At 37.4% G+C, this 15,501-nt stretch overlaps 1 protein-coding gene across 3 annotated transcripts in view; it reads left to right on the top strand.

Annotated features, from left to right (window-relative positions):
- The window catches only part of LOC118185674 (constitutive coactivator of PPAR-gamma-like protein 1 homolog), a 354,891-nt gene that overhangs the window by 272,198 nt on the left and 67,192 nt on the right, over positions 1-15,501 (top strand). For all 3 annotated transcript variants that reach the window (XM_085807957.1, XM_085807956.1, XM_085807955.1), the window contains exon 10: positions 11,741-11,993. In XM_085807957.1, the coding sequence (XP_085664083.1) occupies positions 11,741-11,993 (253 nt within the window). The remainder of the gene's footprint in view (positions 1-11,740; positions 11,994-15,501) is intronic.

The following is a 15,501-nucleotide window of genomic DNA, read 5'->3' as shown; positions in this document are numbered from 1 at the left end:
ATGATTTCTGAATCTGCGGATTCAGACTTTATGGAAGTAGAAGAGGGTCTAGAAGTTCCCAGGCATCTACTTCCACGAAAAACAAAAGAACAGCACAGAAAAAACAAAAACCATTCATAATGGCCACCCTCATGTCATGGAACTGTCGCGGTTTCCACCGAAATTTCCTTGACATCAAATCTATAATAAATGTGTATCATCCTGTGTGCTTAGCAATACAGGAAACAAATTTGAAACCCGAACACCATGCAAAACTTCGGAGGTTTTCTTTCGTCAGGAAGGATAACATTGCAGGTGAGCGTGCCAGTGGAGGTGTAGGTCTCCTCTCCTCACTGGATTATCCCTCAAATGTACTTCCTTTGACGACATCCCTCCAAGTTGTCGCTACTCAAATAAATTTTGATATTATTGTTTCATTTGTTTCTTTGTATTTGCCTCCAAATGAGCACATTTATCAGCAAGATTTAAATAATCTAATAGAGCAGCTGCCTGAGCCTTTTATCATAATAGGAGATTTTAACGGCCATAGTCCACTCTGGGGAAGTAAAGATACAAATTGCCGAGGAAGACAAATAGAGCAGATGATCGAAGATCATAGCCTTTGTCTCCTAAATAATGGGCAAGATACGTACTTCCATGAGCCTTCAAGGACATTCCACGCTCTCGATCTTGCCATCTGTTCACCATCTCTGTTGCCATTTTGCACTTTTAGTGTCGGAAATGACCTGTACAACAGCGATCATTATCCTATTTTTGTGTCTCTTGCACGAAGAGGAGCAAACCCCGTGTCGAGAGTCCCTCGTTTTATCCTGGACAGGGCAGACTGGGAACTCTTCTCTTCCGTTGCAGAGCTGACAGAGGAAATGGTAGAAGGTGTGCATATCGATGACGCTGTTGAAGCTGTTACTAATACTATTATTCAGGCAGCTATGCTTTCGATTCCTAGAACATCAGGAAAAACACTAAAATATTCGAAACCGTGGTGGAATCGCGACTGTCATGAAGCACTGAAAAAACAGAAAAAAGCATGGGGTATTTTTCGTAGATATCCTACTCTGCGAAACCTCATAGCTTTTAAAAGAGCCAAAGCAAATGCACGGAAAGTAAGAAGGCAGAGCCAGAGGGATTCCTGGATTTCATATGTGTCCTCAATAACATCCTCTACGCCTAGTAAGCGGGTTTGGGAAAGAGTTCGAAAAGCATGCGGAATGTACAAAGACCACTCACTTTCCTTTCTGGAAAAAGATGGCCGAGTGATTAGCTCCATAGAAGAAATTGCAAATACAATTGGTGAGACATTTGCTGCCGTTTCTTCCAGCCGAAATTACTCACCTGCATTTCTTTCTATCAAGCAACGCTCTGAGAAAAATCCCATCGCTTTCAACTCTTCCAACTTTGAGCCGTACAATAGAGACTTTACTATGGTTGAACTAAAGAGAGCTTTGTTGCAGACACATAGGTCTTGTCCGGGTCTGGATGGCGTGTATTATGAAATGCTAAAGCATCTGTCCTGTAAGTCACTGAGTGCCCTTCTCACACTTTACAATAGAGTGTGGAAGGAGCATACATTTCCCAGTGCATGGAGGAGAGCTATTGTCATTCCTATTGCGAAGCCAGGGAAAGACCCGAGGAATCCCTCCAACTATCAGCCAATTGTCCTTACCAGCTGTGTTTGCAAACTGTTTGAAAAGATGGTAAACAGCCGCCTAGTCTACTTCTTGGAAAAGAATAATATTATATCGCCTTATCAAAGTGGTTTTCGAAAGGGGAGAACAACCGTAGATAATATGCTCCTCTTAGAGACATCCATTCGAAAAGCTTTTGTAAGAAGAAATCACCTTGTCTCAATTTTCTTCGATATAGAGAAAGCCTATGATAAGGCATGGAGATACGGTATAATTCGCGATCTTCACGAGAGTGGCTTGCGCGGCAACCTACCAAATTTCATTCAGAATTTCCTGAACGCTAGAACTTTTCAAGTAAGGATAGGCTCTGTTTTGTCTGATGTTTTTGAACAAGAAGAGGCTGTGCCTCAAGGCTGTGTGCTCAGTGTAACTCTTTTCAGCCTAAAAATAAATTCTGTATTAAAACAACTTCCTCCCACCATTTCAGGTTCTTTATATGTTGATGATCTACAAATTAGCTGTAGAGGTGTGGATATGAGACATGTAGAGAGACAGCTCCAGATCGCTTTGAACAGGATCCAGGAATGGGCAAAAAGACAAGGATTTACGTTTTCGAAACAGAAGACTGTGTGCGTGCATTTTTATAAAAAGCGAGGTCTCCATCCTGAGCCGGAATTATACCTCAATGGGTCTGTAATTCCAGTTGCACCTGAAGTAAAATTTTTAGGGGTGATGTTCGACCGAAAATTGACTTTCCTTCCTCATGTCTTAAACTTGAGAAAAAAGTGTACCAAAGTTCTAAATATCTTAAAAGTCTGGCGAACACCTCCTGGGGTGCAGAGCGTTGCTCCATGCTTCGCATTTACAGAGCTCTAATTCGCTCTAAACTGGACTACGGCTCAGTTGTTTACGGATCTGCCCGGTCTTCAGTGTTGTTAAAACTAGATCCTGTTCATCATCAGGCTCTGCGGATTTGTTCTGGAGCCTTCAGGACATCTCCTGTGCAGAGCCTTTATGTTGACTGTCACGAGCCATCACTCCGTTTGAGGTGTGAGGAGTTGTCTCTTTTACGCTATTTTAATATTTTATCTCAACCTGACCATCCTTATAACTTGTGTATATGTGAAAATAGCTGTGACCTTTTATTTGAGGCACGTCCATCCTGTGTGCCTTCTTTTCCTGTTAGAGTTCGTCCCCTCATTGAAGAATTCTCCCTGTTTGATATTTCCCCACAGGCAGTACAGCATTTTGAAATTGCACCTTGGGAAAATGCACTAATCCACCTTCTTGACATTTTCCACAATTACGGAAAAACAACTACTGATGAGAGCATCTACAGACAAATTTTTGCTGATCACAGGCAGAGTTACAGGAGTTATGTTCCCATATATACGGATGGCTCTAAGTCAGCTTGCCATGTTGGCATGTCATGTATAATTGGTGACCACATGGAAGGCAGACGTTTACACGACGCTTCCTCTGTCTTAACCTCCGAACTGACTGCCATATATTATGCGCTTTTGTACATCTCAACGCTGCACCATCGAAAATTCATTGTATATACGGACTCCTACAGTGCATTGAAAGCTTTAGAATCCTTTTCTAGCACTGAGAATCCTGTGATAGTGGATGTTCTCAAGTTGAATATTAAATTGAAATGTCGTGGATTTGAACTTCTGTACTGCTGGGTCCCTGGACATACAGGAATAAAGGGCAATGAGCTGGCGGATATCGCAGCGAAATCTGCTGTTGAAATGTCCGGCCGCCTCATCCCTTTTAAAGATATCCGTTGTGTCATAAAAGAGAAGATCCGAAAGAAATGGCAGCAACTTTGGGACCTTCAACTTCATAACAAGTTGAGAAGGGTGAAGCCTAAAATAGAGCATTGGGATACTACTAGCAATCGCAGGGAGGAAGTTCTTTTGACTCGCCTTAGAATTGGTCACAGTAGAGTGACACATAACTACCTTCTGAAAGCTGAGAACGAGCCTATTTGTGCAACTTGTAATGTTTGTCTTTCAGTTTATCACATTTTAATTGAATGTTCATATTTTAATAATCTTCGTGAGAAGTATTTTAATAGCTGCGACCTGCCTCTCGACCGTTTAATCGGAAGAGAGGTCAATAATAATTTGTTTCACTACCTCAAGGAAACAGGTTTCTATTATTTAATTTGATTTTTGTCCTGAGATTTTATGTTGGAATTTTAATTAATCAGATGTTTTAGGATTTTATATCTATACTGCATCTCTCATTATCAAAGTTATAATCAGCATTTTCATCCCATCATTTAAATATCTTTTTACTTGCCTCGATTTTAAAAGTGTGCTGTTGTCTTTATATTTTTTGTTCCTTTAGTTTGTATGTTAAAAAAAGAATCCTGTGTTTGGCGCATATGGCCTATTGAGCTTTGCGCCATAAAACTACTACTACTACTACTACTACTACCTCTGCCATTCGATGAATCTTCCAGGACCCATCCTCTCCCCACCCACCCCTGCCTTTTCTGCAATTTTTTTCAAAGGCGGACACAACTCCACCTGCCTCGCAATAACGAACTCTGACGTATTTCCCCTTCAGCATCAATGGATTTTTCTTGGCATTCTGCCAGATACAGATCCCATCAGTTTGGGTACAAGCACTTGTTGAATAGTTTTTAAGTAAGAAGGGAGCGGAAAATTTTTGAAAATGTCCCTAAACGGCACAGAAGCTATACTGCTGGTTTTGAGCTTAATGTAATTTCACGTGCTGAACAAATTGGAAATCGAGCAGCAGCTCGAGAGTTTGAAGTGGACGACAGATGTATTCGACGTTGGAGAACTGAAAAAGAACTTCTTAAAAATATGCCACAACAGAAACGAGCCAAAAGAAGTGGTACTGTAAGGTGGCCAAATCTAGAGGACGACCTTGCAAACTGGATAAAGGAGCAACGAGGAAAGGGAATGGCAATTTCGACTGTAAAAATTCGCTTAAAAGCAAAATTTATAACAAAATGAATGAACATAAATGATTTCAGAGGAGGTGTAGCAGATTTATGAAAAGAAAAAATATTTCTGTGCGTACTAGAACAACAGTCGGGCAACAATTACCAATGGACTGGCAGGATAAAAGTCATCTTTTCTAAAATATGCGACAGCTATTACTGACAAAAAAAAACTTCTTCGGTCGCAGATAATAAATATGGATGAAACGCCGTTAGCTTTCGACTCTCCTGCAAGCAGAACTGTTGATGAAACTGGTGCAAAAACTGTATCTATGTTTACGACAGGGCGTCAAAGAACGTCATTTACATGTGTGTTAGCTTGTGCCACAAACGATGACAAGCTAAAGCCAATGATCATTTTTAAACGAAAGACTATTCCAAAGGGAGATGGTATGTCATATATCAGGACTTAGGTTGAGTTTTTGCATCTATACGGCCCACGACGATGTCATGCGCAATTTAATCTATTGTGACGTTTACGCTGATGTGGCGTTTCTGTGTAATTTTAATTTTTTCCCCGCCATTTTGCTCGAGTGCGGCGTCTGATGCGGCCTTTCTTCCGGAAATTACGGTAAATCAAATCGATATGATGCTTAAAATTACATATCGAAAGCCTGTTTCCCCTGTATGGAATTTGAATTCATTTAATTTACAACTCTAGGTTTGCCAATTAGTCAACCCTTGAAAGATTTTCTCTTCCAACTACATACCGTTTCGAGGCTTTTCCACTTTTATGAGGCCTTTAGAGGCCCACTCTTTAAGTTGGGGAGTAATCCTGATGTAACCTAACCCTTCAGGTAATAACCCTCTTGGTGAGATGGGGGTCATTATCGGGAAACTCCACTGATCTTTCCTCCTCCTGTTATCTGTTACTTTGTCATTTTCTGCTCCCATATGATTTCCCTTTTAGGATGTTGGGGCTGAAAATGAAATTTTATTACATCCCTTTTTTTCTAGATTCTCATGGAGAGAAAACTGCCAATATATGTGCTGTGCATTATGACCTAGAAAGAAGGGTCTTAGGAAAGGGGTGTAGCACTCTGCTTTGGCATCTGCTTCAGACTGAAAACAGGAGGCATTCATCAGTGCCCACTAGTGTCAGTTCGCTGGTCACAAGTCCTTAGTGTCAGTGTCTTAGGGATAAACTTTTGGGAAAGCTTATAAGGTAAATGTCTGTGGTTTAAGTCCAGGCAAGGGCATTGCTGATTTTTCACATCTCCCACTTCGAAATAACCTATTGTCTCTACAGTAACGCTCGAACTAAAAAAGGTGGTGAATGATGATTCTTCATCACCAGGATATGGCGATTGGGTCCCTAATCCTCAGTCGCCCTTTAAAAGGGGGAATATATAAGGTATTTCTCCTGCCTTCTTATCATGCCTTCGTGGTGTAGTGGTCAGCACGCTCGGCGCATATTCGAGAGGTCTGTGGTTCGAGCCCTGGCAAGGGCATAGCTAATTTTTCACATCTCCTGCTTCAAAATAACCTAATGTCTCTACAAGCTGACTGTTAGCTTGTAACCAGGGATCTGCATGTCCTTGTCTGACTATGTTCTGAGGGGTGACAGCCATTTTTTATTCTTTTATCTTCTTTTAAATATGGCTTGATCAAATTTATAAAATTTGAATGCATATACTTTTTTCCCAAAAAAGCAAAAACAAATGTAAATGCCAATCCTGTTATAAATCAAGTAATTGTAAATATAAATCCAACTTCATTTTTCTGGTCATAAGCAATTGTATAGGTAATCTCCAAATAATGTCTCCATTCTTAATTCATAAATACATTCAATCCTGAATTCTAGAGCTGAAGATTATCAAACACCTGTGCTCTGGTGATCTGTTCAAACAGTTTCTTCTGTTCAGTCTGCGAACCTAATTGAATGGGTGTGAACTCTGGCTAATCATTGTTAATGCCTCGGGGCATAAACACTCAATTTTTGTCATAGTATTACCACAGATGTTGACCTCCTGTCTGTTTCAAAAGAGGAAATGATCTGAGTTGTGTATCTAGAATGCTTGTGATGCTAAGCAGATTAAGATGCATAAAGGTCAGTTGATTAGTATGAAACATGTAAATCTGACCTTCATTTTGCCTGATGTCCTAAAAAGTATTAAGGCCAGGTACTTAAACTGCTCTCTAAGACCTTGCATACTAAACCTCTTCTGATGCTTTCATTGGCAAATATTCTGTCATTGTAAACTCATTATGCACATTGCTCTATGGTAGCTCAACAGTGATAATTGTGATGATTATCCACTATGAGCACATTTCAAAGGGGACCACACTGCATTCCTGCAACAATGTCTTAAATGGAATTCAAAAAAGGAGGTTTAGGCAGTAAATGTAACCAAAAATATCTTACGTGCAGAAGAAAAATTAATAACAGATATGGAGCCATGAAAAACTTATCCTATGCCCGTGAATTAAAATTTTTTAATCAGCTAGCATGCAAACAAGAGTAGGCATGCCAAATAAACAGGTAATTCTAAATTTACGATAGAAAGCTCAGAAATCAATCTCTCTATAGTTAAAATACCGTATAATGAAAAAGCAAAGGATTTTCTTTAATATGGCTACTAAAAATTAAACCAATATAAAAAATTAAAAGGCTTCACTATCCACCCACCAAAAAGAAATCTAGACAAAAACAAATGCCAGTCAGGAAAAGTTCCCCTTCAGTTGCTTGTCATCAATTGCACAACAGGCAGTTTCCAAAAATTTCTGATAGATAAAAATATAAAGTCTGTAATCAGAGAGTCAAAGAACATCAATTGGCTGTGTTCTATTCTACTAATAGGAACTGTTTCTCCTATTCTATTCTTTGATCTCCTGGTATTAAGGAAGTCAACGAAGTTTGCATTAATGTTTCAGAGTATGGATAAATAAATTGCTGTTTTTGCTCAAAACTGACAAATTCTTCATATCTGAAAAGGAAATTGTCTCAGAGCTGTTGCATCAAAATGTCTGTGCTGCTAAGCAGATTGAGGTATGCAAAGGATGTCAGTTGATATATATGAAACACATAATCCAGACTGTAACTTTGCCTGATATACCAAAAGTTTTTAAGGCCTATTGCTTACACTGCCCCATAAAACCATATGTACCAAACCTGTTAGGTGAGCATATTATAAACTTGTAGGTCTCTTACCTTTGCCATTTGAATAAATATAAGGACCTTGGTTTCAAGCTTGTCTCTTTATTTGCCTCCAAGTACCCACATCAAAGAGATTTAGATGCTTTAAAAGAGCAGCTGCTTGAACCTTTTATCATAATAGAAGACTGTAATGGCTATTATTCACTCAGGGAAGTTCTGATAATAATCATAGGGTTGCACAAATTGAGGTAATAACTGAGCACCATTGCCCTTTGTCTCTGCAATAATGGGATAGGATATCTACTTCCATCAGCCTGCATCAGACCTTTCATGCTCTTGATTCTGCCATTTGTTCAACATTTCCCTTGCACTTTTAGTGTTGAAAATGGTCCTTGTAATAGTAGTCAGTTTTGTACTTTTATAGCTGTAATGCAAGAAAGAGGAATTCTCAGGCAAAAAAGAGCAAATACAGTTTCTGAGCATCTTTCTCAAATTTCATAAGAAGGATATAAGCAAAGCTGTATGTAAGCAACCTTTTGTCAAGCACAGAGATAAATAAATACAGGTGTAGTCATGTATATACAAATGGCTTAAAGGCAGCTAAAATCAGTTTGGTACATCATTAACAGTTGGAAACTATGTCAAACTGCTGAATTCATTGTTGTTTATCATGTCCTCTCATTTATAGCAAAGCTTCTTCTGAAATATAATGTTTATCATTTATATCATATAGTGTGGTAAAAGTTTTGAAGATATTTTCTGATGCCCAGAATCCTGTGCTTGTAGATATTTTACACCTTTTATCGAAACTTTAGAAGGTATTCCTACGGGTTTCTTTACTGCTGGCTTTCCAGATATCATGTGGAATAAGAGGAAATGGCAAGGCTGACATTGTAGTGAAGTCTACTATGACAGTGTCCAACTGCCATGCTCCTTTTAGTGATATTAAAAATGTCATAAATGGGCAAAATCATTAATAAATGGCAACTACTCTAGGACATGCTGGTAAATAATATATTGAGAGGTGTAAAACCCTATGTGGAGCATTGGGAGGTTCTCAAAAATTGAAAAGAGGTAGTTATTTTAAGATCTTTCAGAACTGGTCACTTTTGAATTATGCACATATATCTTTTAAAAGCTGAAAGTGAATCCTTGTGCTCAAACTATAATGCCTATCTACCAAGTCAGCACATTTTAACAGAGTGTCCATATTTTAATAAACTTTAGCACAAGTATTTGAATATATCAGACATGCCACTTGGCAATTTGATTGAAAAGGTGTTCAACTTTTTTTTTTTTTTTTCTATCTTAAAAGAAACAGTTTTTTATTATTCTATATGATATGATTATTAATGCTGTTAATTATCTGTTTCATGCTTTATTATTTTATTTAATTTTATGTGAATTTACATGTATGAGGTTTATTCATCTGTTCATTGTAACTCCAATACCTTTCCATCAATGCATTTTTATTTTACTTGCTGTTAAAAGTTTTATCTGATTTGATGAAGGTATAAGATCTCTGAGGATTGTCTGGCACATTGTGGCCTTTTAGGCTATAAGGCATTATTTTAACAATCCTATTGCTACGTTAATGAAACATACAAATCCAATAACCTCTGCATTTAAACCAGAAAATTAAGATAATTTAAACAGTAAAAAAAGAAAAAAATAATAATAAAAAGATGAAAATCAGTGGTTTTTCAGGATTGTTAATTCAGTGGTATTTTTTGTCACTTCTTTTATGCTATGTGTCAGTTAAACCTAGTTAAGCAGGGATTTAATGTTAATTTTACAAAGCAGAGTAAATGTTATGGATTCTCACATTCTTTTCTCAAATTTAACTGAAGGCTTATGCTGATCTGCCTACAGGGTGATTCTACGGTCATGGGATAAACTTGAAGGGGTAGTTGAGCATACAAAAAAACCTGTATTTTTTGTATGGAAATGTAGAGTTTAAAGTGATATGTTTAAGTGCACGAATGCAAAAAGTGACACAGAAGGAATCGTTGCAGAAATATAGTAATACTGATAATCCACACGCCACATGTACACGTGAATTCCAAATCAACTTCTCTGTGAATATACGGTGGGGTATTGTTTACCAGTACCTCATAGTCCCATACCTCCTACCTACATGTCTCAGCAGCTCACTTTATTGTATTTTTCTGCAGGAGGCTTTACCAGAATTGCTTCAGGATAATCCAGCTGTGGCTTATGCATGGTTCCAGCATGATGGTGTGCCAGCCAATTACGACCTTGTGGTCTGGAATTACTTGGATGTGAATTTTGACCATAGTCTACCACTCCAATGACCACGCTGTATGCCATATTTATCCAGCATAGATTTCTTTTTATGAAGCATCTAAATGGCATTATGTAAGAGACTAACGTTTATTTACTGGAGGACTTGTTATGCAAGAAATGGTCAAAATTACGACCACAAACAGTAATACAAACTGCAGCTGCGATTGGATGGCAATGCAGTGGATAGAGGCCAGTAGTGAGCCGGGCAAACTGCAATTCAATGCATCAATGGAAGAATGTCATTCACAACTAAATGTGATTTCAAGCATAATGAATGAGTTCATACATAGTGAAAAGCCTGGCATGCATGTAATGTATGGTACTACTATTGGGAATGAGGGCAGTGCTACACTTCTACCAGGAACTGTTAACGAATAGACCTGTGCTGTAGCATGAAATGTTCGAGTGGTTGCATCAGACCATTTCAAAACACATCATTTGTTGCTTACTCTGAGAGTAGGACTGGAACAAGAACTGTACGACGACCTCACATGGAAGAATCCATCTTGAACATTGTGGTTGAAACACACCGCAGAAGTACGAGAACTATTGCACATCATCTGCATCTGAGTCAACCCATCATGTAGGAGAGTAGTTCATGAAAATCGTTTGCACCCATACCATGTGTACAGTGCTACCCTTGCAAGTGATAGATTACTTTCTACATTTTGATTTCTGTTATTCGTTCTTGCAGCAGTGTGCAGGTTTCCCATTGGATGTGCTATTCACAGACAAGGCAACTTTCACACAGGAAGGCATCTTCAATATGCAAAACAGTCATGTGGGCTACTGATAATCCACATGCCATATGTACACGTGAATTCCAAATCAACTTCTCTGTGAATGTATGGGTGGGTATTGTTTACCAGTACCTCATAGTCCCATACCTCCTACCTACATGTCTCAATAGCTCACTTTATTGCATTTTTCTGCAGGAGGCTTTACCAGAATTGCTTCAGGATAATCCAGCTGTGGCTTATGCATGGTTCCAGCATGATGGTGTGCCAGCCCATTACGACCTTGTGGTCTGGAATTACTTGGATGTGAATTTTGACCATAGTGGACCACTCCAATGACCATGCTGTATGCCAGATTTATCCAGCATAGATTTCTTTTTATGAGGCATCTAAATGGCATTATGTACAAGACTGACGTTTATTTACTGGAGGGCTTTGTTGCACGACTATCCATTGTGGCTGCAAGCATGCGCGAAATGCCTGCCAATTTTTAAAGTGTTCTCTGATCCTTTCTATGATGCTATCAAGCATGTATTATTGTTCGCGGTCACAGTTTTGAATATTTCTTGTGAATACTGTATTGCTGCAAAGAAGTACTTTGCATTGATTTTGTAAATGAACACATTTTTTCTCCCATGTCATGTTTTTGCTTTCGGCCCTTAATATGTCTTTTAGACCCTACATTCCTATAAAAAAATACATGTTTTAGTATGCTCAAACACGCCACAAAATTTGTCCCATGGTTGTACAATCACCCCATATAAAGTCCTTCAGCTTCTGGTTTCTCTATTAGTTGAACTACTGCTAAATTACCTCATATCTGTGTATCTATTCTAAGATGTGTGTTAATCCACCTCTTTGCTAATTGTCTCAACTTTCATGCTTGTTCCAAAGTTTGCAAGCAATTTTCCTAAAAAGTTAAACCTTGATGTACATAACTTGCAGTAGGTTAATTTGAGGAAATTTAACCAAGTTCATTTGTTAATTTCAGAAAAAGTGCCTGACATATTCATCAAAGAATGGATATGGTCCAAGTCTAACAAATATAACAAACCTGACCTCGTGCCTTCCATGCCTTTGGGATGGCCAGTTCCCACTGTATCACGTCTATGGTTTGGATCCGGTCCAGATGATAATAAGAAGCGTTTGCAAGCTTTTCTCACTTGTATGCGAAGTAATACACCCTTAATGTGTGATCCGATGTTTGTTCCTCGTCATTTAATATTACTTTGCTGTGTTGTGCGGTAAGAAAAATCAAGTTTTCCACTTATTGTTTCAATAATCATGTTCATTTTTAAGTAGCCCGCTGTCTAACTTTGTTTGTGCACATCTAATGTCCCCCCCCCCTGTTGGTAGTATTGCAGTACGCCAGTGGGTGAAAATCTGTAAAATGATAATCTGAAATTATAAAAGAATACTAATAATGTAATATTGTGAGACAAAAATATGTATTGATAAACTTATAAATAATTATAGGAAACTTATAATTAAAGGATGATTTTGAATAAAATGGTGAATCATCTGAAGTTACAAAGTAATTAATTTTATTATTATTTTGAGCAGAAAATGCACAATATAACTTAATATAACTTTAAAGTGAATGATATTACGTCAGACAAAACAACCAGTAACTTGGGACCTGCTGATGTAAGTAAATTACATTGTTTTACATTGTTTACATTCTTCCATTAAACAGGTAAACATTAATGAAGATTAATTAAGATTTGGTTCAGATTATTTCAAAGTTTCATAAATAATAGTTTTATTGCAAGGTACATAGTGTACCTAAGCAGTACCAGAACATTTTGAGCACATTCAGAGAGTGTGCCATTTGTTTTAGGACAGTGCTGTATGCATTTAGATGCAAGATGTGCTAAAGTGGTGCATGCTGCAATCATTTTTTTAGAATATACACCCGAATGTACAACTTTGGTACTTTTTGAAGTATTCCAGCATGTGCAATAAAGTAAGTTCTACGTTACATGTTTAAATGGGGCATGTTACAACCATGTTTTTTAGTAAGTACATTTTGACATTACAACATTACTACTTTTTTAAATATTTCCTGTATGTGCTACAAAATACATTCTATATGTAAAGATTTAAAAAAAGTTGAATCAGAGGCTGATGATAATTAAGTAGAGGCTTTATTAAAAGATGGAATTTCACGCACATGGCACAGCACGTTTCTACATATCACAGACCATGACCAAGAACTACTACAACTGTTGCCAGATCAACCTAAGCAAAAGTATAAAACAGTTACAGTTAAAATACATGACATTAAAACAAGAACGGGGAGTACGTGTGATTATTCTCAACACCCTCCCTTAATCACATATTATTTTACATTTATCTCTTAAATAACACAATCTTGGTTTAGGCAAGCATTTTGTAAACAAATCAGCTAATTGATTTTCACTAGAAACATATACGAGATTTATATCGTACAATTTTACAATATCCTTAATATACTTTAATTTAATATCCAAATGTTTTAGTCTAGCACAATTACTTTCATTCAATATTGCTTTAATTACAGACTGATTATCCTCATAAACTGAAACTTTAATATTGTCGACTCCTAAAATTTCTTTAGATACATTATAAAATACAGTTTGGTCTTGAATAGCTTTTGCTAAAGCCAAAATTTCTGCCTCAGTAGAGGACAGAGCAATAGATGTTTGCTTTTTAACAGACCAAGTTACAGGACAATCATTAAAGAAAATAATATACCCTGAAATAAATTTTCTATCATTTGTATCTGATCCCCAATCAGCATCAACATAAACATTTAACATAATATCAACACTATTAGATTTACAAAATAATAATTTCAATTCAGATGTCCCTTTTACATATCGAAGAATTTGCTTCAGACCAGCCCAAGCACTGTTAGTGGGTTGTTCTTGTATCTGACTCAGACAGTTCACAGAAAACAGAATATCAGGACGAGTTGTCATAGACAGATACAGCAAAGCACCTACAAGTTCACAATAAGGGCCATGAAATCTTTCACCATTCACAAAATTTGATGAAGTTGACTTAGGCACTAGAGGAGTATCAGATGGCTTACAATCTAACATTCTAAATCTATTTAACAATTTTTCAACATAAGATTTTTGGCCTAAAGTAAGCTTGTTCTGTGAATATTCAAAACTTATTCCAAGAAATTCATTTGCAACTTCAACCTTGGACATCTCAAATTCATTTCTAAGTAATTCAATCACAATTTTTACCTCTGAATCATTAGAACCAGCAATTAGCAAGTCATCCACATACAGCACAATAAATATTTCACTCTGTTTAGTTCTTCTTACAAAAGTACATGCTTCACAGTTAAGTTGTTGGAAGTTTAACAGAATTATAAAATCAGTAAATCTCTTGAACCACTGCCTTGGTGCTTGCCTAAGTCCATAAAGACTCTTAAGAAGCTTGCACACACGACCACTGTTGTCACTGTTGCCCATTGGTTGTTCCATGTAGATTGTTTCTTGGAGATCACCATTCAGAAATGCAGTCTTTACATCTAATGCATAGATTTCAAGATTCTTTTGAACAATGATAGCCAGCACAAGTCGAAGTGATGATGTACTAATTACAGGAGCATAGGTCTCAAAGTAATCAATACCTGGCTTCTGTTCAAAGCCACGAGGAACCAATCTAGCTTTGTAAACATTGTTTCGTTTGATGCGCAACACCCATTTACAGGATATATGCTTTTCATCCTTTGGCAAGTTGACTAACTCCCACACTTTATTTTTATTAAGAGAAGCTATTTCTTCATCCATGGCTTTCCTCCACAGGACTTGCTCTTCTGTTGGCAATGATGTTATATCCTCATATGTTACTGTATCAACAGTTACCACATTAGCTTCATACACAAAGTAATCATTCAACTTTACAGGTAATTTTATATTTCTTCTTTGCCTAGTAATTTCTTCAAGATTTCTGGATTCTACATCACTTGAATCACATGTTACTTCATCTTTAGCAGGATCTTTACTTTCTATGGAAAAATCATCTTGAACTGAGATACATTTCTTTTTCTCTTCATTGAACAATACATTTCGATAAACCACAACATGATTTGTGACTGGGTCCAGTAAACTTTAACCCATGGTAGAGTATCCAATAAAAATCATCTTTTTTGATTTTGGATCCAATTTCTTTCTTAAGTTATCAGGAACTCTCATGTATGCATCAGATCCAAACACCTTAATAATATTCAAATCAGGCGGCTTCCCATATTTAAGCTTATAAGGTACATTTTCAACAGTCTGATTTGGAATTCTATTCTTAAGATATGCAGCTGTCTGTACAGCATAGCCCCAGAAGGATTTAGAAAGCTTTGCTTCACATATGAGAGCATGGGCCTTCTCTAAAAGATATCTGTTGGCTCTCTCAGCCACACCATTTAAAGGAGGTGAATATGGAGGAGCAGGATCTATCACAACACCATTTTTCTTGCAATAACGAGCTAGTTCACCAGACACGTATTCCTTGGCATTATCACACCGAATTTTGTAGACATCAGGATTCTGCTTTAGGAACAATTTAAACACTTCATTTATGTCACTCTTGTGCTTTAAGAGATGCACTTCAGTAAATCTAGAAAAATCATCTATGATTGTAGCAAAATTCTTTTCACCTTCCCTAGTGGGTGGATCAATAGGACCACATATGTCAGTGTGTACCATTCTCATTGGCACATGCTCTCTGCTTCTAGGGCCTTTGTTCATAGCAGTGTTG

Source organism: Stegodyphus dumicola, chromosome X1 (assembly GCF_044657685.1).
Source record: "Stegodyphus dumicola isolate Sdum_Otavi_A_Nest chromosome X1, ASM4465768v1".
Classification (NCBI taxonomy): Eukaryota; Metazoa; Arthropoda; class Arachnida; order Araneae; family Eresidae; genus Stegodyphus; species Stegodyphus dumicola.
This window is presented reverse-complemented; position numbering and strand designations above follow the sequence as displayed.